Here is a 24762-nt window from a genome sequence, read left to right as displayed (position 1 = left end):
GAGGGCACGCGGGGACTTGTGGGAAAGCCCAGGAAGGCGGGGCCCGGCGTGAGTCACTGCGGGCGGGAAGTCGCGGCAGTGGAGGCGGTAACGGCGTGTTGAGGTGAGCCGGCTTTGCGGTTATCACCGGCTGCAGCAGCGAGGAGGCTTTTGGGGTCGCCCTGCAGGAGGAGGGGGTGCAGCCGTGGGTCCTGGGTGAGGCGGAGAGGGCAAGGGCGGGCGGCAGGGCGCGGCGTTGCGGCGGCGCGGCGGTGTCCAGGGTAGAGGCGTACCGGGGAGCGCGTTCCGGGAGGGGCTCGCCCCGAGCAGCCCGGGCCTGGACGGACAGCCTTGCTGTCGGTCTCTCCACCCCGGCTGCCCGGATTATTGGGCGATTTGCGGTGGTTAGGACCGCAGATCCACCCTCCCCAGGAGACCTCGGTGGTGCTCGCCCCCTTTCGGCGTGGGTGTGCAATGCTCGCCCGGATATTGGGTATGAAAGTGATACCCAAGGCGCTGGAAGTTTCTGGTTGCCTGCTTGGACGCAGGTTCCGTTGGAGCAGAGGTGATAGGTGAAATGGAAAAGGTTTATTTCCCCGCCTCCCCCCCCCCCACGTATCTCAGTGGTTTGCTGCGCTTTTATTCACATTTTTGAGTCCCTCGGCAAAACATTGTACTAGCTTTGTTTTTTAATGAGATATACGTATGTGATCAAACATGGGCACTGCATGGAAGAAACTTAAGTTTAGTTTACTTTCTGACGCAAGGCCGGGGGGTCAGAAGACCTATATGCGGTTGCAAACATCTTTTCCTCCTCCTAAACGAATCCCTTAGCTAATCTCTTCTATCTCTCCCATCCTAACCAACCCCCGCCCCCCTGTCCCCCCCATACACACTTAAGCTTTGAATTCCCTCCCACCTTTTTGGGGACCTTGCCCCATCACGTATCCCCTTTCCTATATCTTCTTTTACTTTGTTCCTCAATTCCGCCCCCCCCCCATACTCGTGGGCAATTTTAGGTTATGAAGGCAAAATTATGCTAATCCCCATATAATCTTATTTACTCAGCTCATTTTATTTCTGTCCTTAAAAACAAATCCCCTTAAAACTCTAAATAATCTTTATATGACTAAATATAATGCACTTTATTTCCTCCATGTGACTTCTGTGGCCTTTGACACTGCTAACTTTCCGTCTTCTTGAACTCCTGAAAATTCTCTTCGGTGACAGTACTCCAAGTTTTCCTCCCAGGTCTCTAGATGCCACTGCCTGATTTTTACTGTGTTGGCATTTCTTCCTTGTTTTGTTCCCTAGATATGCGTTCTTCAGGCTTCCCCCAACAGCCCCCCCCCCATTGTCACAGTAATTAAACATATCCAAATCTCATGATTGTAGCTTCTACCTTTATGCTAGTGACACCCAAATTTATATTTCTAGCCCTCTGTAACTACATACTGGCTATGTCCTGATGTCCCATAAGAACTCAAATTCACCTTATCCCAAACTGAAAAAAATCTGGCTTTACACTTGTTCTGCAATTCTGAAACCTCTTTTCCTTTTAAAATTGTGATTCCTGACTCAAAGTGGTACCACTAATCTTACCAGGCTCCCAAACCAGAAATCTAAGACTTTGAGTCCTTCTCTTCTCACCAACTCCTCAATCTAATGAGTCATCATGTCCCTTTTATTTTACCACCTTAATGTTTCCCATAGCTTTCAGACTGTAGGTCAGATCTCATGGCCTGGCATTTCCTGATCTGTCCCATATTTGCCTTCTCTTCCGTCATTCTGCCTCCCAGTCCCTCATTCTCCTGGCCCACTCCTCCACATTAATCACTTGGCTGACCCCTTTTGAAACATGGCTAAATTTCAGCACCTCTGGGGACTCTTTCCTTGAACCTGCCACCCTACTGTGTGATTTATACCTGTCCTTTGTGGTCAGCCCCATAGCATCTGCATGTACCTCTAGCACAGTGGTTCTCAACCAGGGGATATTTGAAAATGTCTGGAGACATTTTTGGTTGTTACAGTCCAGAGGGAAGGGAGTAGTACTGGCAACTAGTTAGTAGAGGCCAGGGATGCTGCCATCCTACAACGCACAGGACAGCCAACCTATAACACAGCATTATCTGCCCCAAAATGTCAGTAGTCCCAAGGTTGAGAAACCCTGCCTAGCATAATATTTTGTTACTCAGTACTTCGATTATTTTGTTTTCTCCTCCACTAGAGAAGGGACCTTGTCTTGTTTTTGTATCCCTAAATCTTGATACAGGGCCTTTCACATAGCCAAAGTTCAATAAATGTTGAAAAAAAAGAGTAAAGGAGGTAATTAGGCTAAACTTACAAACTCTAGAGATGAGCAACCAATCTGCTACCATAGGCTGCTTGCTAATTTCAGTGATTTCCTCCCTGTTGCCTTTCATTCACATTGCATGGATGCCCGACCTTTCTGTTTATTTTGCATTTGTTTATTCAGCAAACACTGATTGACTCATTTTAAACATAATATACTGATATTTTCTTTCTTCTGCATCACTTTAGGTTCCTTTCCTTACATGTATCTTGGCCATTTATGAAGAGGTAAAAATCATTAATTAGCTGGGTTTCAAAAAAAATAAACCAAATAATTCTATTTAATTCTTATCAGAGGTTGTTGATCAAAACTGTGCAGGCCACAATGACTTCAGCAAGTAAAGCAATTGAATTACAACTACAAGTGAAACAAAATGCAGAAGAGTTACAAGACTTTATGAGGGATTTAGAAAACTGGGAAAAAGATATTAAACAAAAGGATATGGAACTTAGAAGACAGAATGGTGTTCCTGAAGAGGTAAATTTCTTAATTAAATTCCTACTTTAGCATCCAGCAAAACTATTTATTTTAAAGTAAAGCACCACCTTTAAAATGTTTTGTGGAAATACTGATTGAAGTGATTTGCTTTCTGCCAATATTTTGAAAAATTCTACTTTTTAAAGTCTTTGTAATAATTGTATTAACTATATTAAGACATTTTAAGGCTTAGTGAATAGTTACTGAAAGGAAGACCATGTGATAATTCTTAAGGTAAATGAACAGAATCATAAAATATGTAGGTTTGTATATAATTATGTATATCATATATAATTATATATTTAGTGATATATTAACATACAGTATTACCGTAGAAACTTAGGTAGTACCTAGGCTCAACCAAATGGTTTTCTTAAGACAGTGCATTCAAATACGGATAGCCTTTTCATACTGTTTGTAATGATGTGGAGGCAGTTCAGTGTGCCATTGTACTGCTGCTAAATCATTGTACCAAGGCTGAAGATCAGGCAGTTTTTGAATTTAGGATTGCAAATCCTAAGATGCAAAGTGTATAATTAAAATTTCTAGGTAATAGCAATACTTTTCTTATGACTGAACAATGTTCAATATTTGTCAAAGGATGAATTAAACTTTTCAAGCATAAGTTATCATTATAAATGAGTGAATTGGTATTTCTAACCACTTGAAAATTAAATTAAAAATTACTTTTACTTGAAAATATACTTTAGTGAGAATTTTAAACATCGCTAGTTCAGAAAAGTAAAAGAGCAGTCTTAAAACGTTGTGTTGTTTTCCCTTCCTAGAATTTACCTCCTATTCGAAATGGGAATCTTAGGAAAAAGAAGAAAGGCAAAGTTAAAGAGTCATCTAAAAAAACCAAAGATGAAAACACAAAAAACAGGATAAAATCTTATGATTATGAGGCATGGGCAAAACTTGATGTGGTAAGTTAATCTGGTTATATGCTTCTTAGTATTTGAGTAAAATTTTCTTGGAGTTAGTTAAGAGTCATGGATTAAATGAAAAATAATGTAGAGTTCTTAGGACCTGTGTCTTTCTCTTATAGGCTATTTTGTGTGGAATGAAAACTTAAATACCTAGTTGTTCAATTAACTAGATGATTTTTTCTCCTATAGTCCTCTTCCAGTGAATAGTGGCTAAAACAGCTGGATTCTTTTCTTTTTTCCTATTTTTTCTTTTTTTCTCCTTTTGCACAAATAGTACATAGAGATCCAGTGTACTCTTCACCCAATCTCCCCTAATGGTTACATCTTATTTGACTATAGTACAGTATCAAAACCAGGAAATTGATACTGGTGCAATGTATGTGTAGTTCTTTGCCATTTTATGACCTGTAGATTTGGGTAACCACCATTGCAATTCAGACACGGAAATATTGCATCACCACAAAGACCTCCCTTATGCTATCCACCTATAGTTGCACCCACCTCCTTCCTCGTCAACAGCTCTAACCCTTAAACAGCCAGAATTCTAAGATAGTAATAATGTGAGAAAAGAAGGACTCTGCCAACATTTTTTTTTTTTTTTTATAGACTGAAGGACCTGTAGAATACTGGCTAAAAGAGAATGCCTTTGGGTTTAGTCTTAGGGCTAGGGCTGCGTGACAATAGAAGTAGGGCTATCTTGATTTCAGGAAGGGTGGGCTTCACCCTTCTAGGCTGGTGTGGTGCATGTCTCCCATCTCCCACACATGAGACACAGTGTAGCTGGAGAATTAATTACTCTGCCTCATAACCCTCTACCCAGTATTCCAAGCAGCCACTGTCAGGCCAACCTGTGAACAGGAACCTGTTGGCCAGCCTTATTCTAGACTCTGACCCACCCTAAGGGTTGATTTAGTTAGGTTGATTTGGAATACACACTCGCTTTTAGTCTTTTTAAAAGTGTTCATTATGTAATATTTGATTCATACAAAACAGTTTGTAGAGATACGTGTTCTAAAGCATGATAATAAAATGAATACATAAACCCACCACCTAACATAAAGAGAATTATTCCAATCCCATTGAAGCTGCCAGGGTGCTCCTTCCCTGTCCCATCTTCTTTTCTCCTCTCTACCTTCAGAGGTAACTACTATTCTGATTTTTATGTTTATTATTTTCTTTTCACTTTTTTGTTTAACATTTTTATTGAGGTATAACATTCATACAGTAAAGTCCCAAAATCTTAAATGTACAACTTCCTGAATTTTCACTCATGTACAAAACTGAGAAACTACCATCCAGATCAAGATATAGAACATTTCTGGTATCCCAGAAACCTCCCTTTTCGGTTGATTACCTCCCAAAGGTGGCCACTGTTGTGATCTCTAATATTGTAGATAGGTTTTGCCAGTTTTGGAATTTCTTGCAATTGTATCATACAGTATGCACTCTTCTCTGTTTGGCTTCTTTTGCTATTATTGTCTGAGATCGATCCGTACTGTCAGTAGCAGTAGTTTGTTCTTTTTCATTGCTGATCAGAATTCCATTGTGTGAATATATCACAATTTGTGTATCCATTCTCCTATTGATATACACTGAGTTGTTTTCAGCTTGGGGCTGTTGTGAATAAACCTGCTATGAACATTCTTGTACATGTCTTTTCATGGATATAAGCACCTGGGATGGTATTTGCTTGGTCATAGTTTGTATATGCATTTAGCATTAGAAGATACTGCCAAATGGTTTTTCAAATTAGTTGTATTTCTCTATTTTTAAAACATTTATTTTTAATTAATTAATTTTTTAATTGAAGTATAGTTGATTTACAATTTAGTTTCAGGTGTACAGCAAAGTGATTCAGTTTTATATGTATATATACACACACACTTATCTGTACTTTTTCAGATTCTTTTCCATTATAGGTTATTACAAGATATTGAATATAGTTCCCTGTGCTATACAGTCGGTCCTTATTGTTTATGTTTTATATATAGTAGTATATATCTATTAAACCCAAACTCCTAATTTATCCCTCCCCCACTTCCCCCTTTGGTAACCATAAACTGTTTTCTATGTCTGAGAGTCTGTTTCTGTTTTGTAAGTGAGTTCATTTATATCACTTTTTTCTTTTTCTTTTTTTCTTTTAATTTTTATTTTATATTGGAGCATAGTCGATTAACAATGTTGTGTTAGTTTCAGGTGTACAGCAAAGTGATTCAGTTATACATATACATGTATCTATTCTTTTTCAAATTCTTTTCGCACTTAGGTTATTACAGAATATTGAGCAGAGTTCCCTGTACTATACAGTAGGTCCTTGTTGGTTATCTATTTTAAATATAGTAGTGTGCACATGTCAATCCCAAACTCCCAATCTATCCCCGCCCCCCGACCCTTCCCCCCTGTAACCATAACTTTGTTCTCTAAGTCTGTGAATCTGTTTCTGTTTTATAAATAAATTCATTTGTATCTTTTTTTTTATTTTTTAGATTCTGCATATAAGCAATATCATATGATATTTGTCTTTCTCTGTCTGACTTACTTCACTTAGTATGATAATCTCCATATCCATCCATGTTGCTGCAAATGGCATTATTTTATTCTTTTTTGTGGCTGAGTAATATTCCATTGTATATATGTACCACATCTTCTTTATCCCTTCCTCTGTCGATGGACATTTAGGTTGCTTCCATGTCTTGGCTATTGTAAATAGTGCTGCTAGGAGCATTGGGCTGCATGTATGTTTTCAAATTAGAGTTTTTGTCTTTTCCGGTTATATGCCCAGGAGTGGGATTGCTGGATCATATGGTAGCTCTATTTTTAGTTTTGTAAGGAACCTCTATACTGTTCTCCATAGTGGCTGCACCAATTTACATTCCCACCAGCAGAGTGGGAGGGTTGCCTTTTCTCCACACCCTCTCCAGCATTTATTATTTGTAGACTTTTTGATGATGGCTGCTCTGACTGGTGTGAAGTGATACCTCATTGTAGTTTTGATTTGCATTTCTCTGATAATTAGTGATGTTGAGCATCTTTCCATGTGCCTATTGACCATCTGTATGTCTTCTTTGGAGAAATGTCTATTTATGTCTTCTGCCCTGGTTGTATTTTTCTTAATGAAACCAAGGCTAATTGAGTCCAGAGAGGGCGCACATTATTATTTAAATAGTATGTCATCTGCTTTAGTAACGTCTCGATGTAAGAGAAGTATGATTTTGGGTCTTGAATTTATTACTGTTGGAAATGATACTTTCTGAACATGTGATTTATTCTCTGCTGAGTATTATTTAGTCTGCTTTCATTTTTTGTAACTTTACCCCCTTCTATGTAACCTTTTCCTTTTCATGAATTGGCATCTTCTTATAGTGCCCTTTCCTAAAAGGCATCATGTCAGATGATTTCTTAGAGAGTTGCTGTCTACAGTCATTTATTCATTCAACAGATATTGATTGAACCTCCTGCTTTGTGTGGCCAGTGCAGTCATGGTTGTTCCATTCTAGTTCAGACCTGAGCAGCGGCTTTGGCGTTCTGCTGCTGTTAGTTTTCTACACATGTCTGCGTAACAGGGTTGGACGGTCTTGGCTTTAATCTTGGTAGGCTGGTGGAAGTTCTAGAATCTTCATGCTAAAACACATAGCTAAATTTCAGTCCATCTTTGAATGTTCATTCAATGAAACTAAGCATAGGTCTTATTTTGTTTTTTAATTTATCAACAATTTTTTTCCTACATAAATTATTTAAAATAGTATATTGTTAAATACAGAAAGGATTTTGTTTATATAATAATTAAGTTTTTGTTTACATGAGTTTTTTTAAAAAATAAATTTATTTATTTTATTTTACTTATTTTTGGCCGCATTGGGTCTTCGTTGTTGCGCACGGGCTTTCTCTAGTTGTGTCAAAAGGGTGTGCTACTCTTCGTTGCAGTGTGCGGGCTTCTCAATGCGGTGGCTTCTCTTGTTGCAGAGCACGGGCTCTAGAGCGCAGGCTCAGTAGTTGTGGCTCATGGGCTTAGTCGCTCCGCAGCACGTGGGATCTTTCCGGACCAGGGCTTGAAGCCGTGTCCTCTGCATTGGCAGGTGGGTTCTTAACCACTGCACCACCAGGGAAGCCCTGTTTACATGAGTTTTAATTAACTCTTTAATGGTTACTGGTTTAAAATCTCTTACTAGGGAGTTCCCTGGTGGCCTAGTGATTACAATTCTGGGCTTTCACTGCCGTGGCCCAGGTTCAGTCCCTGGCTGGGGAACTGAGATCTCGTGAGCCAAGTGGTGTGGGAAAAAAAAAGAAAAAAGAAAAGTCTCTTACTAAAAATCATTCTTTTATTATATGTGCTAAAAAAAATGATTAAAAAAATACTGATGGGGTCCATGAAATGATTCGTTACCGTGAAAGGAATGTGTGAGTCAAAAGAGATTGGGAATTGCTGGACCAGCATGTTATGTATTTTCTTTGGTAGAGTCAGCTATATTTCGCAATACACTGAGAAACAGTATAATATAGTCATTGAGAGCCCTCTGGAGGAGGCACACTGCCTGGGTTCAGATCCTCATTTGGCCACTTACTAGCTGAGTGACCTTGAGTGAGTTAACTAACTTCTATTTGTCAGTTCCTTCAAGTGAAACACATGGGTAATTATATCTACCTCATAGGTTGCTGTGAGAATCAGGAGTTAATTGTGCTCTACAAGCAGTTTTTGTTTTAAAAATAAGAGAGAAAAGTTTTTAGATAAAACCTTTCTCTGCTGTTGGATGCAATTACATAGATTTGGGGTTATTTGCAAACTTCTCTTATGTAAAGGAATAATACTTCGCTGCTAATAGTTTGTGATTTAGGGGTGATTTTTAGACTCTATTGACTTAGCTTACTTTATGAATTCAAAGTCAGATTCTCTAAGTGGTTTGGATCTTGGTTTTCTAAGCAAGAATACCCTTTTCTCTGGATTTAATCTTAAGAATGAGAGGTTATTTGAGTTGCTTTTGTAGGCCTTTAGGTCCTTAGATTGTAACAACTTAATGTTCTTTTGAATGTTCTTTTTGGGGGGGCGGAGTTTATCTTCTTTTTTTAATGGTCATGTAATTATGAACACTGTTTCCCTACTTTTGATTTCAGGACAGTATCCTTGATGAGCTTGACAAAGAAGAGAGTACCCATGATTCTGTGTCTCAAGAATCGGAGTCAGAAGAAGATGGGATTCACGTAGATTCACAAAAGGCTCTTGCTCTAAAAGAAAAGGTACTCTTTAGGTTAGCTGTTGGTTCCTTCAAGTAAGCAGGATATGTAGGAAATCATGTCCATACCAAGATTTCTACAGCATAATTTAGGGGGTGTTCAGACTTTAAGCTGTTATTGGCTATATCCCTATCAGGAGGCAGTATAGCGTAGTGGTTAGGAGTATGTGCTCTGAAACCAGATTATCTAGGTTCAAATCCTGTGACAAGTTCTTTAAATTGCCTGTATGTACTCAGTTTTCTCAGCTGTAAAATAAGATTAATATTATTACTAAACCTCAATGGGTGGTTGTGTTATTAAATGAATTATTATATGTAAAGTGCTTGGAGCATACAGAGAGTTATTCCAGGGCTTTAAGTAGTAGACTAAAGTACTAATCAAATCAGCGTGTGATTCTTGACATGGACATTATATCCCACTCCTCCATATCACAGACCATCTTTGGTTGCTTTTTGGAACATTCAACATCTCCCTGAGGAATGCCTCATTATTGTAAAACTGGCTATATTGCTTTTCAAAGAGGTGGCACTCTTTCAGATTAAAATTTATCTTTATGCCTTTCTTTTGTTACATTTCTGTGGGTTCTTATTGTCAATAAAAAGTATATAATGCTAGGTATTTTACTCATTTTTCTGCCAGGGCTCTTGGATTGTGACCAAACTATGACTATATAGTGAATTTTAGCACTTGTAAAAAGACCACTTTGCTTAATTCCCTTGCCTTTCCTGTGAGCCTTGATCACATGGCTAATGAGATAAGGAAGAGATGGATAATAATGAAAGAAAATGGCTCTGGAATTCTGTGCCAGTATATATCTGACTTGTATGCTTTTTCAGGGCAATAAATACTTCAAACAAGGAAAATATGATGAAGCGATTGAATGCTACACCAAAGGCATGGGCGCTGATCCGTATAATCCCGTGTTGCCAACAAACAGAGCGTCGGCGTACTTTAGACTGAAGAAGTAAGGCGTTTCCATAATGTGTGTGAATATTTTATGTGTATGTGGAGACTTTAAAAAAAAAATCTTTCGTGATAAAATGTGTGGGAATGCTTGAAAAAGTTTTACATTTCTTTTCAACTATAAATTTTTATAACTCACTCCCTTTTATTGAGTTCTTTTACTTAAGCCATTTTAAACATTCAGGTGCTCAAACCATGCTCCCGTAGCTCACTTTACTGAGGTGTTCCTCCTCTAAAAGTTGAGTAATGATGCTCTTTACCTAATTCACAGACGAAAAAAAAGTTAGCTGGGTAAAAATGTTTTATAAATTAATTTTGCTCCATTATTTTGAAAAATTATGTATCCACTATTAAACACAGAGAACTTTTATTATGGTAAACTTAAAATATGTTTCAACATTTGTTTAAGTCATACCCTTTAAATAAATACTTAATGTTGAAGAACATAAATGTGTATGGTCTTAATCCTAAGCAGGGAACTGACCTATCATAAGAAATTTTAAAAAGACAAATACCATCAAGGAGGACATTCTTACTGTTTTAATTATTTGGAAATACGAACTATATTGGTGTCTGAATTTTTACTGTTTTAAATAGCATATTTTTAGATCTTTGAAACTCGTGCTATTCATATCCTGACAAATTAGGGGACTATTTATATTTTATAATATTTGATATCTACACTGTGTAAGTGATGAAGAATAATTTTAAATAAACCTGCATGAACCTGCCACCCAGCTTAAGAACCAGAACATTATTTTTGAAGCTACCTTTGATATTCTTTTCCATATCCTGACTCTTGTCCCTCCCTGTAAACCACTATCTTGAGTTGTATATCATTCTTTTGATTTTAAAAAAAAAAAGTTCATTATATATGTATGTATCTTTAAATAATATATTGCATAACATTGCTTATTTTTGAGCTTTAAAAGTATTTCATACCGGATGTAGTCTTCTGTGGCTTGTCTATTTCTCTGAATAGTATCTTTCTAAGATTTGTTCGTATTTTGCATATAGCTGTAGATCTCTCATTTTCACTGTTATATGCAGTTCCTTTTTAGTAATATACCATTATGTATCCATTCTCCGGTTGCTGGATTGTTGGTTTGTTCCTTTCTTCCTCTCTTTCCTTTTCTTCTCCCCGCTTTCTTTCCCTGCCTTCCACCCTCCTTCCCTTTCTTATTTAACAACAGTGATACTGTGAACACTCTTGTACCTGTTTCTTGGTGCTGGGTCATAGGATGTGCACAGGTTCAACTTTAAATGGTGGTGACCAGTTGCTACAAGGGTAGTTGTAACATTCCCATTAGCATTGTATAAGAATGAATGTTCCGTATCTTTACCAACATGGGTATAATTGGGCTTCTGAATTGTTTTCAGTCTAGGGGGTGTAAAATGGTAATTCACTGTGGCCTTAACTTGCATTTCCCCAATTTCTAATGAGGTTGAGCATCTTCTCATATGTTTATTCACCACTTATTTTTTTTTCTTCTGTGAAATGTCTGTTTTATCTTTTGACCATTTTTCTGTTAGGCTGTTTTGCTGTTGATTTTTAAGAGTTCTTTATTCTAGATACTAATTCTTTAGTGTTTATAATAATTATCTTCTCTCAATTTGTAGCTGATCTTCCTTTTTTTATGGAGTCTTGGTGAGCAGAAATTTTTAATTTTATTTTATTTTTAAAAAATATATTTTATTATTATTATTATTTTTTCGACCCCACCACGTGGCATGTGGGATCTTAGTTCCCCAACCAGAGATTGAACCTGTGCCCCCTGCGTCGGGAGCTCAGAGTCTCAACCACGGACCACCAGGGAAGTCCCAGAAATTTTTAATTTTAATGTGTTTCATTTATTGATTTTTGTAAAATGTTGGCACTTTGAAAAATATGATTTGTTAAAGTAGTTTCCTTCCCTGAGTTCATAACAGTCTCCTATGTTTACTCGTAAAAGTTTTACTTTTCACACTTGTCTTTTTATATATGCTGAAGGTAGAATTCCAATTTCATATCTTTTCACATGAATATCCCAGTTGTTTCAGATCTATTTGTTGAATATCCATGCTTTCCCCATGGATCTGCAATTCCACTGTTGTCATATGTCAAGTTTGCACGGATCTCTTTTTCTTCTCTCTATTCTTTACATTGATCTGTTGCCCATTACTATAACCATTCCACACTGTCTTTAATTATTATAGCATTATAATTATAATAAGTCTTGGTATTTGGTATAGGGCATTCTCCTACCTTATTATTCTCTAGGAATGTTGGGTATTTTTGAACTTTTACTTATCAGTATAAATTTTAGAATCATCTTGTCAAATTCCTTGAAAAATTTTGATTACAATTGCATTGGATTTATACATCAGTTTGGAGAGAATGATATTGTTGTGTTTTTGTGTCTTATTATAGATGAATGTGAAATTGCTCTATTTCTTTGATGTCTTTGAAGACAGTCTTGTAATTTTCTGCATATGGATCTTGTACATCTTTTGTTAGATTTATTAGTTTTTTGTTGCTGATTTCTAATAGAGTAGCCACCTTGCTAAACTTTCATTATTTCTAACAATGTCTCTAGATTGTTTTGAGTTTTCTTGGTAGACCATCATATCATCTGAGAATGTCAGTTTTGTTCCTTCCTTTCCAGTTCTTTTGGCTGTTGTTTCTTTCTTACGGAACTACATTGGCCAAGACCTCTAGCACAGTACTGAGAAAAAGCAGTGATAGTGGGCATTTTTGTTCTTTGCTTTAAAGGGAGTACTGCTCACGTCTCACCATCAGGAATTATTGATTTCAGTGGGCTTCAGTAAAAGGAGATGGGAAACATGCTTTCAATGGGGAAGTAAATTCCCTTTTCAGAGATTTCAGAAACAAATTTTTTGAAGTTTTGGTTTAACAGATGATTTTTATTAACTTTATTTTTCTAAATTGTAGATTTGCTGTTGCTGAGTCTGATTGTAATTTAGCAGTTGCCTTGAATAGAAGTTATACAAAGGCTTATGCAAGACGAGGTGCTGCTCGATTTGCTTTGCAAAAATTAGAGGATGCCAAAAAAGGTATTAATATTTTCCAAGTCATCATTATCTAAAAAATTATTGAAAATTTTAATTTAACTGATGCTATACGAAGAATAATAGAGAATCACAGTTACTACCTTTAGAGATCTGTCTATTATTGAATAAAACTCATTTTTGAAACTTAAAACGTGTCTTGATATTTTGGGAAAAGAGCATGTTATTTGCCACCAATTAGACTTTGGTTCAAATTCTCATTTGACCATGAGCTGTGTGACCAGGGGAAGGTTATGTATCTTCTCTGATTTTCAATTTCTCATCTGTAAAATAGGGATTAAAACATCTTGTTGGCTATTGTGAGGCTAGAGGTAATGCATGTAAAGCCTTAACACATTTTTATTTGTAAATTCTAAGCCTTCCATTATTCCATAAAATAGGTTTGCATAGTACAAATCACAAAATCTGAATGAAGCTGATGTCTGAAAGATTGTGCTCCTTCTTGGTTTTATGAAGTATAACTATGATAGCAAGTATTCTTCCTGGGGCTGGTAGAAGAAGGTGATCTGTCACAAGGATTCTGTCAGGGTTTTGTCTGTCCTGGGGGAATAGAGGAAGTCCAGTGGCATAATGTTAGTGTTTCTTAGTTCCTCTTAATTTTGCTATAGGATAGTTACCTATTTGTCACATGTAAGCAAATGATTGTTGTTCTATACAGGTTTTTTAATCTCATATATCTTTCAAATATTCTTTATCTTCTGTTTTACTCAGATTATGAAAAAGTATTAGAACTGGAACCCAATAACTTTGAAGCTACAAATGAACTCAGGAAAATTAATCAGGTAAACTATAGTTATTTAAATTAAGTATGTTACTTATTACTTTTATTTGGTAAAGTAAAGGTTTTTGCATAGACTTTGTACTACGTAACATAGACATTTTTCTACTTTTAATTCTTTGTACTATAGAGTTTTTTACTAAACAAATTTGTAAGCTAGAGGTGGTATAATGGTATTTAAAGATTCTTAATTAGTTATTATCTTAAAAAGTTGTCTGAGATATTTAGAACTACTGCTGCTTCACTTTTTCCTAGATGTCAGAATCATTTTTCTTTATCTCACTGATTTTTCTTATCTGGCTTGTGCTTTGATTTTTGTACTTTTGCATATTTCTTTGATTTCGTATAGTTTTAAACTTGCTCCATCTTTATGGTCTATATAGCAAAAATAATACTAATTTTTTAACAGTAAGAAAATAGATACTTAAATGTAAAATTTGCTGTCAAATGATACTGAACAGTTACATATTCCTTTTACTTTGCTGTTGAATCAGTTATAATTATTTTGCCATCTGTTGAAACTTTGATAAAAAAGTGACAATGATTGGGGAAAGTCTGCCTTTAAATATTGCCGTTACTTATTGCACATAAAATCTGTTGGTAAATATATCAACTTGATTATAATTGTGAACTGTATTGTATATTTTTGTGTTTTGTCCTAGGTCAAATAATGACTATGAATATTAAATTTGAGAAATTTGGTGATGTGGTCTCAATTACCTTCTTTATTTTTGAAAATTGTTCCTAGAACAGTGTGGAAATTCAGTAAATATTTGTTGAATAAATAAATGAACAACTGTCTTTAGTGAATATTACTTATTTGGAATAAGATGCACATTAAATTTCTTTGCTTTTTATTTTAGTAAGTAGAAAGATTTTGAATTGGCATAAATATTAATTATTTGAAATGTGGCAGGAATTCTAATATATTTGAATAATTTATTGTTTTAAAGTCAAATATGTATGCGTCTTCCATTACTTGTTTTATTTTAGCTGACTGCTATGTCTCCTAGGCTTTAACTTCCAAAGAAAACTCATATCCAGAGGAAGCTGATACAATGATTAAGTCAGCTGAAGGAGAGAAAAAACAAATTGAAGAGCAACAGAATAAACAGCAGGCCATTTCAGAGAAAGATCGGGTAATACAGGATTCCAACAAATATATGTTTCTCTGAGCTTACTCTTAGCTTTTTGTGTATCAGTTAAGTTTCTGTCTTTCCTAATATTATATTAAAATTCTTCTTCAGTAGAAACTGAAACTTAAATATACTAAAACTTCTGGGGCCTACTAATTAAAACTTTGAGTAATTGATGACTTAATACATAATTTTAAAAGTATTTAAGTTTAGGAAACAAATTATTTTTGAGCATTTTAACATATATTTACATATAGTGGTTATAAATTTAACATACAAATAAATTACAATTCATTCTTACTTATTTTTCATTAATTCCCACTGAACTATTTCTGATCAAAATTTCTTTAGAAATCCTGAGTTGAGATTTAATTTAACATATTATAGCCTTTCATGGACCCACAAAAGATTCCTAATAAATACTTATGGAATGATTATTGATTGTAATATATCTGATTCTGATTATAAATAAATGTTACAGTGAAATCTAGTATACACATTCCAATACAGTTTAACTTATTCTATGTTTAGGCATATTAATGTTACTGGAGAGTGAGGTATACAGTCTGGTACTCTGTTCTTTCACAAAAATTATTTGAGTTTTGAAATTCTTTTGTACAGATTCTATTTTTTATGGCTGTGCCTTGTGGCTTGTGGGATCTTAGTTCCCTGACCAGGGTTCGAACCAGGGCCCTCAGCAGTGAGAGCGTGGAGTCCTAACCACTGGACCACCAGGGAATTCCCTGTACAGATTCTAATATAACTAAAGAGTGTAATATTCGGGCCTATATTTATTTATTTATTTATAAAATTCTATTTACTTATTTATTTTTTGGCTATGTTGGGTCTTCGTTGCTGCGTGCGGGCTTTCTGTAGTTGCCACGAGCGGCAGCTACTCTGCGTTGCGGTGCGCGGGCTTCTCATTGTGGTGGTTTCTCTTGTTGCGGAGCATGGGCTCTAGGCACACGGGCTTCAGTAGTTGTGGCGCACAGGCTTCAGTAGTTGTGGCTCACGGGCTCTAGAGTGCAGGCTCGGTAGTTGTGGCACCTGGGCTTAGTTGCTCCACGGCATGTGGGATCTTCCCAGACCAGGGCTTGAACCCTTGTCCCCTGCATTGGCAGGTGGATTCTTAACCACTGTGCCACCAGGGAAGCCCCTGGGCCTATATTTATTAAAATGTGTTTTTAATTTAAGCTTTGTCCAATCTTTAATTAATAAAATAATGGTTAATGCTGCAAGGTAATATAGTAGCATACTTTTTTCTTTTAGTACTGAAAAGAGATTAACGCCAATATAAAAGCAATCCAAACTAACAGATTCTAAAACATGTATCATGGATTTTTAGCAATTAAAATATAGTTTAATTACTGATATAATGATGGGTATACTTGCAGTGTTGCTAAAGATTTGAATTCAAATAATTTTTTTTTTTTTGCATTTTCTTTTTTAATTCTTCTCCATGCTTCTTTCCAAAATGATAGGGGAATGCATTTTTCAAAGAGGGGAAATATGAAAGAGCAATTGAATGCTATACTCGAGGGATAGCAGCAGATGGCGCTAATGCCCTTCTTCCAGCTAACAGAGCAATGGCCTATCTGAAGATTCAGAAGTAAGTACTGGTTACTTTTAATTCTTTTCAAGATGAAAAATGAAATTTACCATAAATTGGCATATTAGCTAAATAATAAATTTAAATTTAATTCATTTACTCCTAAGCATTAAAGTTAGAGAGAGAGAGAGTGTGTGTGTGTGTCATAGTACATATTCAGTAAAAGTTAGCTCTAAAATATTTTTCCAGTTTTAATGCTCTGGCATTACACAGTTTAACACTTCTTTAATTTCTTTATGTTATTCTGAATTAGTGATTTGAAAGTTATTTTTAACCTCAGAACCCTTTGGGCAGAATCTTATCTAGAAGTGTATACATATATAACAAAAGGGAATTGCTGTCATTGAAACTGCTGATTGATTACATATACAACTAAAACTTGGTCCTGTGATACTAACCACATATTTCTCGATGCACTCAAGGGCTCCATGTTGGACAGTCAGCAGGATAATATCTGATGACAGAAACTATGTCTTTGAATCTGTTGTAATAATACTTTACACACTAGTTACAGAATTAAAAAATCCTATAAATATTATAAGTAAGGATTCTAAACATTTTTGGTGCCATAGACCACTTTGGCTGCATGGTGCACCTTTCTCAAGATAATATTTTTAACTGCATAATTATACATTTAGGATTACATAGGAAATCAACTATATTGAAATAGAGTTTTAAAAATATTAAAATTTGTGATACATTGGTATACATACTTTTAAAACTTAACATAGTACAAAATGAGAAACTATGTTTAAAATGCAGGCAATTTAAAAATAAAAAATACAGGCAAGTTAAAGTTAAAAAATGTGTTAAAGACATATTGTTGTGAAAGTTTGAGTAAAGCCACTAGAATTTGGGGGTGTTCTTTGACACATCTTCCACATATTGATCAACCAGTATGTCTAGGGAATGCCCAGAAAGCAGCACAGATGATTACATTATACCAGTGTGATAACATATGGCTTCATTCTTTGGCATCTGAGTGACTGCTAGGGACAGAGTTGCCTGGTAGTTGGCCAGCTGTGTCGTAGGAGCATTTATAAACGGGTACTATGATCACATGCAAACAAACAACAGGTTAAACTACCACTGTATTCCTGAAATAGTTGTGGTATCTCAAAGATATCTGTAACAAATGTAATGTGATATGAAAATAACTGATTTTTACTGGTGACAAAGTCATAGGTACTGTTTTTACTACTGTGGTTTGTTATCTACAGTTGTAATTGAAAGGAAAGCTGCATTTCATTTAAAAGTTAATGAAAATAAGGATACAGTATTTTTCCCATCCAAGTTTTCAGATCTCTCACAGGATCTCAGGCTAGGAACCTCTATCACAGAAGAAAATTTTGATTGTATATTTAACCTCATTGAAACTAATAGACACATTAGAAGTGTATTATTTTGATTAGTCAGAGTAAAGATCATTGCATATCTTACTAACTTAGGAAAATTTAGAATTTTGCTATTCCAGAATTGCACATGATTTAAAAATTGTAAGGCCTACATTTTTAGTTTTGACTACTGCCAAGAATAATACCTTCTAATAGGTGATTATATTTGCATTTATGAGAGCTCTAATTTATTGTGTTTTATTGCTTTAGTTGATAACCACATAAGTATATTATGACAAGTTAACAGTATTTTTTAATTTGAAAGAACTATTATGTGACTTTTTAAAACATCTTTAGTATAATTGCTTTACAATGGTGCGTTAGTTTCTGCCTTATAACAAAGTGAAGCAGCTATACATATACATATATCCCCTTATCTCCTCCCTCTTGCGTCTCCCTCCCATCCTCCCTATCCCACCCCTCTAGGTGGTCACAAAGCACCGAGCTAATCTCCCTGTGCTATGCAGCTGTTTCCCACTAGCTATCTGTTTTACATTTGGTAGTATATATAAGTCCATACCACTTCTCACTTCGTCCCAGCTTACCCTTCCCCCTCCCGGTGTCCTCAGGTCCATTGTCTACATCTGCGTCTTTATTCCTGTCCTGCCCCTATGTTTTTCATAACCATTTTTTTTTTTTAGATTCCATATATATGTATTAGCATACAGTATTTGTTTTTCTCTTTCTGACTTACTTCACTCTGTATGACAGACTCTAGGTCCATCCACCTCACTACAAATAACTCAGTTTAGTTTCTTTTTATGGCTGAGTAGTATTCCATTGTATGTATGTGCCACATCTTCTTTACCCATTCATCTGTCGATGGACACTTAGGTTGCTTCCATGTCCTGGCTATTGTAATTAGAGCTGCAATGAATACTGTGGTACATGACTCTTTTTGAATTATGGTTTTCTCAGGGTATATGCCCAGTAGTGGGATTGCTGGGTCGTATGGTAGTTCTATTTTTAGTTTTTTAAGGAACCTCCATACTGTTCTCCATAGTGGCAGTATCAATTTACATTCCCACCAACAGTGCAAGAGGGTTCCCTTTTCTCCACACCCTCTCCAGCATTTATTGTTTCTAGATTTTTTGATGATGGCCATTCTGACCGGTGTGAGATGATATCTCATTGTAGTTTTGATTTGCATTTCTCTAATGATTAATGATGTTGAGCATTCATGTGTTTGTTGGCAATCTGTATATCTTCTTTGGAGAAATGTCTATTTAGGTCTTCTACCCATTTTTGGATTGGGTTGTTTGTTTTTTTGATATTGCGCTGCATGAGCTGCTTGTATATTTTGGAGATTAATCCTTTGTCAGTTGCTTCATTTGCAAATATTTTCTCCCATTCTGAGGGTTGTCTTTTCGTCTTGTTTATGGTTTGCTTTGCTGTGCAAAAGCTTTAAAGTTTCATTAGGTCCCATTTGTTTATTTTTGTTTTTATTTCCATTTCTCTAGGAGGTGGGTCAGAAAGGATCTTGCTGTGATTTATGTCAGAGTGTTCTGCCTATGTTTTCCTCTAAGAGTTTTATAGTGTCTGCCTTACATTTAGGTCTTTAATCCATTTTGAGTTTATTTGTGTGTATGGTGTTAGGGAGTGTTCTAATTTCATTCTTTTACATGTAGCTGTCCAGTTTTCCCAGCACCACTTATTGAAGAGGCTGTCATTTCTCCATTGTATATTCTTGTCTCCTTTATCAAAGATAAGGTGACCATATGTGCGTGGGTTTATCTCTGGGCTTTCTATCCTGTTCCATTGATCTATATTTCTTTTTTTGTACAAGTAGCATACTGTCTTGATTACTGTAGCTTTGTAGTATAGTCTGAAGTCAGGGAGCCTTATTCCTCCAGCTCCGTTTTTCTTTCTCAAGATTGCTTTGGCTATTCGGGGTCTTTTGTGTTTGCATACAAATTGTGAAATTTTTTGTTTTAGTTCTGTGAAAAATGCCATTGGTAGTTTGATAGGGATTGCATTGAATCTGTAGATTGCTTTGGGTAGTATAGTCATTTTCACAGTGTTGATTCTTCCAATCCAAGAACATGGTATATCTCTCCATCTGTTTGTATCTTTATTTTCTTTCATCAGTGTCTTATAGTTTTCTGCATACAGGTCTTTTGTCTCCTTAGGTAGGTGTATTCCTAGGTATTTTATTCTTTTTGTTGCAGTGGTCAGTGGGAGTGTTTCCTTAATTTCTCTTTCTGATTTTTCATCATTAGTGTATAGGAATGCAAGAGATTTCTGTGCATTAATTTTGTATCCTGCTACTTTATCAAATTCATTGATTAGCTCTAGTAGTTTTCTGGTAGCATCTTTAGGATTCTCTATGTATAGTGTCATGTCATCTGCAAACAGTGACAGCTTTACTTCTTCTTTTCTGATTTGGATTCCTTTTATTTCTTTTTCTTCTCTGACTGCTGTGGCTAAAAATTCCAAAACTATGTTGAATAATAGTGGCGAGAGTGGGCAACCTTGCCTTGTTACTGATCTTAGTGGAAATGGTTTCAGTTTTTCACCATTGAGAACAATGTTGGCTGTGGGTTTGTCATATATGGTCTTTATTATGTTGAGATAAGTTCCCTCTATGCCTACTTTCTGGAGGGTTTTTATCATAAGTGGGTGTTGAATTGTGTTGAAAGCTTTTTCTGCATCTATTGAGATGATCATATGGCTTTTATTCTTCAGTTTGTTAATATGGTGTTTCACATTGATTGATTTGCATACATTGAAGAATCCTTGCATTCCTAGGATAAACCCCACTTGATCATGGTGTATGATCCTTTTAATGTGCTGTTGGATTCTGTTTGCTAGTATTTTGTTGAGGATTTTTGCATCTATGTTCATCAGTGATATTGGTCTATAGTTTTCTTTCTTTGAGACATCTTTGTCTGGTTTTGTCTGGAAGAGTTTGAGAAGGATAGGTGTTAGCTCTTCTCTAAATGTTTGATAGAATTCGCCTGTGAAGTCATCTGGTCCTGGGCTTTTGTTTGTTGGAAGATTTTTAATCACAGTCTCAATTTCAGTGCTTGTTTTTGGTCTGTTTATATTTTCTATTTCTTCCTGGTTCAGTCTTGGAAGGTTGTGCCTTTCTAAGAATTTGTTCATTTCTTCCAGGTTGTCCATTTTATTGGCCTATAGTTGCTTGTAGTAATCTCTCATGATCCTTTGTGTTTCTGCAGTGTCAGTTGTTACTTCTCCCTTTTCATTTCTTTTTTTTCAATTTTATTTTTTTAATTTATTTATTTTTTAACATTTTTATTGGAGTATAATTGCTCTACAGTGGTGTGTTAGTTTCTGCTTTATAACAAAGTGAATCAGTTATACATATACATATATCCCCATATCTCTTCCCTCTTGCGTCTCCCTCCCTCCCACCCTCCCTATCCCATCCTTCTAGCTGGTCACAAAGCACTGAGCTCTGGCTAATGGTTTATCAATTTTATATATCTTCTCAAAGAACCAGCTTTTAGTTTTATTGATCTTTGCTGTTGTTTCCTTCATTTCTTTTTCATTTATTTCTGATCTGATCTTTATGATTTCTTTCCTCTTGTTAACTTTGGGTTTTTTTTGTTTTTCTTTCTCTAATTGCTTTAGGTGTAAGATTAGGTTGTTTATTTGAGATGTTTCTTGTTTCTTGAGGTAGGATTGTATTGCTATATACTTCCCTCTTAGAACTGCTTTTGCTGCATCCCATTGGTTTTGGGTCATCGTGTTTTCATTGTCATTTGTTTCTAGGTATTTTTTGATTTCCTCTTTGCTTTCTTCAGTGATCTCTTGGTTATTAAGTAATGTATTGTTTAGCCTCCATGTGTTTGTATTTTTTACAGATTTTTTCCTGTAATTGATATCTAGTCTCATAGCGTTGTGGTTGGAAAACATACTTGGCGCGATTTCAGTTTTCTTAAATTCATCAAGAGTTGATTTGTGACCCAAGATATGATCTGTCCTGGAGAATGTTCCATGAGCACTTGAGAAGAAAGTGTATTCTGTTGTTTTTGGATGGAATGTCCTATAAATATCAATTAAGCCCATCTTGTTTAATGTATCATTTAAAGCTTGTGTTTCCTTATTTATTTTCATTTTGGATGATCTGTCCATTGGTGAAAGTGGGGTGTTAAAGTCCCCTACTATGATTGTGTTACTGTCGATTTCCCCTTTTATGGCTGTTAGCATTTGCCTTGTGTATTGCGGTACTCCTATGTTGGATGCATAAATACTTACAATTGTTATATCTTCTTCTTGGATTGATCCCTTGATCATTATATAGTGTCCTTCTTTGTCTCTTGTAATAGTCTTTATTTTAAAGTCTATTTTGTCTGATATGAGAATTGCTACTCCAGCTTTCTTTTGATTTCCATTTGCATGGAATATCTTTTTTCCATCCCCTCACTTTTACTCTGTATGTGTCCCTAGTTCTGAAGTGGGTCTCTTGTAGACAGCATATATATGGGTTTTGTTTTTGTATCCCTTCAGCCAGTCTATGTCTTTTGGTTGGGGCATTTAATCCATTTACATTTAAGGTAATTATCAATATGTATGTTCCTATTACCATTTTCTTAATTGTTTTGGGTTTGTTATTATAGGTCTTTTCCTTCTCTTGTGTTTTCTGCCTAGAGAAGTTCCTTTAGCATTTGTTGTAAAGCTGGTTTTGTGGTGCTGAATTCTCTTAGCTTTTGTTTGTCTGTAAAGCTTTTGATTTCTCCATCGAATCTGAATGAGATCCTTGCTGGGTAGAGTAATCTTGGCTGTAGGTTTTTCCCTTTCATCGCTTTAAATATGTCCTGCCACTCCATTCTGGCTTGCAGAGTTTCTGCTGAAAGATCAGCTGTTAACCTTATGGGGATTCTCTTACATGTTATTTGTTGTTTATCCCTTGCTGCTTTCAATATTTTTTCTTTGTATTTAATTTTTGATACTGTGATTAATATGTGTCTTGGCATGTTTCTCCTTGGATTTATCCTGTATGGGACTCTCTGCACTTTCTGGACTTGATTGACTATTTCCTTTCTCATATTAGGGAAGTTTTCAACTATAATCTCTTCAAATATTTTCTCAGTCCCTTTCTTTTTCTCTTTTTCTTCTGGGACCCCTATAATTCGAATGTTGGTTCATTTAATGTTGTTCCAGAGGTCTCTGAGACTGTCCTCCATTCTTTTCTCTTTATTCTGCTCTGCAGTAGTGATTTCCACTATTTTATCTTCCAGGTCACTTATGTGGTCTTCTGCCTCAGTTTTTCTGCTATTGATTCCTTTTAGAGAATTTTTAATTTCATTTATTTTGTTGTTCATCATTGTTTGTTTACTCATTAGTTCTTCTAGGTCCTTGTTAAAAGTTTCTTGTATTTTTTTAAAAATTAATTAATTTATTTATTTTATTTATTTTTTTGGCTGTGTTGGGTCTTCGGGTTTTTTTTTCTTTTTCCTATACAAGGGCTTCCTCTAGTTGCGACGAGCGGGGGCCACTCTTCATCACGGTGCGCGGGCCTCTCACTGTCGCGGCCTCTCTTGTGGCGGAGCACAAGCTCCAGACGCGCAGGCTCAGTAGCTGTGGCTCACGGGCCTAGTTGCTCCATGGCATGTGGGATCTTCCCCGACCAGGGCTCGAACCTGTGTCCCCTGCATTGGCAGGCAGACTCTCAACCACTGCGCCACCAGGGAAGCCCTAGTTTCTTGTATTTTCTCCATTCTATTTCCAAGATTTTAGATCATCTTTACTATCATTACTCTGAATTCTTTTTCAGGTAGACTGCCTATTTCCTCTTCATTTGTTTGGTCTGGTGGGTTTTTACCTTGCTCCTTCATCTGCTGTGTGTTTCTCCGTCTTCTCATTTTGCTTAACTTACTGTGTTTGGGGTCTCCTTTTCGCAGACTTGCAGGTTCGTAGTTCCTGTTGTTTTTGGTGTCTTCCCCAAGTGGCTAAGGTTGGTTCAGTGAGTTGTGTAGGGTTCCTGGTGGAGGGCACTAGTGCCTGTGTTCTGGTGGATGAGGCTGGATCTTGTCTTTCTGGTGGGCAGGTCCATGTCTGGTGGTGTGTTTTGGGGTGTCTGTGGCCTTATTATGATTTTAGGCAGCCTCTCTGCTAATGGGTAGGGTTGTGCTCCTGTCTTGCTAGTTGTTTGGCATAGGGTTTCCAGCACTGTAGCTTGCTGGGCATTGAGTGGAGCTGGGTCTTAGCGTTGAGATGGAGATCCCTCGGAGAGCTTTCGCCGTTTGGTATTACATGGATCTGAGAGGTCTCTGGTGGACCAATGTCCTGAACTTGGCTCTCCCACCTCAGAGGCACAGGCCTGACACCTGGCTGGAGCACCAAGACCATGTCAGGTACATGGCTCAGAAGAAAAGGGAGAAAAAAAGAAAGAAAGAGAAAAAAAGGAATAAAATAAAATAAAGTTATTATAATAAAAAAATTAAAAAGTAATAAAAAAAGAAAAGAAATAAAGAAGAGAGCAACCAAACCAAAAAACAAATCCACCAATGATAACAACGCTAAAAACTATACAAAAAAAAAAACGGACAGACAGAACCCTGGGACAAATGGTAAAAGCAAAGCTATACAGACAAAATCACACACAGAAGCATACACATACACACTCACAAAAAGAGAAAAAGGAAAAAAATATATCGTTGCTCCCAAAGTCCACCTCCTCAATTTTGGGATGATTCGTCATCTATTCATGTATTCCACAGATGCAGGGTACAGCAGGTTGATTGTGGAGATCTAATCCGCTGCTCCTGAGGCTGCTGGGAGAGATTTCCCTTTCTCTTTGTTCGCACAGCTCCCGGGCTTCAGCTTTGGATTTGGCCCCGCCTCTGCGTGTAGGTTGCTTGAGGGCGTCTGTTCTTTGCT

The 24762-nt window shown here is 36.3% G+C and overlaps 1 protein-coding gene across 2 annotated transcripts in view; it reads left to right on the top strand.

Moving 5' to 3' along the window:
- Positions 1-46: 46 nt before the first annotated feature.
- RPAP3 (RNA polymerase II associated protein 3) overlaps positions 47-24762 on the top strand; it is a 41485-nt gene continuing 16769 nt past the window's right edge. Inside the window, exons 1-9 of one of the 2 annotated variants that reach the window (XM_082349407.1) lie at positions 47-103; positions 2521-2809; positions 3595-3735; positions 8848-8970; positions 9804-9931; positions 12863-12984; positions 13711-13781; positions 14791-14916; positions 16395-16522. In XM_082349407.1, coding sequence (XP_082205533.1) covers positions 2657-2809; positions 3595-3735; positions 8848-8970; positions 9804-9931; positions 12863-12984; positions 13711-13781; positions 14791-14916; positions 16395-16522 — 992 coding nt within the window. In that variant the 5' untranslated portion in view covers positions 47-103; positions 2521-2656. Of the gene's footprint in view, positions 104-1147; positions 2810-3594; positions 3736-8847; positions 8971-9803; positions 9932-12862; positions 12985-13710; positions 13782-14790; positions 14917-16394; positions 16523-24762 lie in introns of those variants that run through there. The other variant, XM_082349408.1, reaches the window with a different exon arrangement.

This window comes from Balaenoptera borealis (genome assembly GCF_965194805.1).
Source record: "Balaenoptera borealis genome assembly, chromosome: 13".
NCBI lineage: Eukaryota > Metazoa > Chordata > Mammalia > Artiodactyla > Balaenopteridae > Balaenoptera > Balaenoptera borealis.
This window is presented reverse-complemented; position numbering and strand designations above follow the sequence as displayed.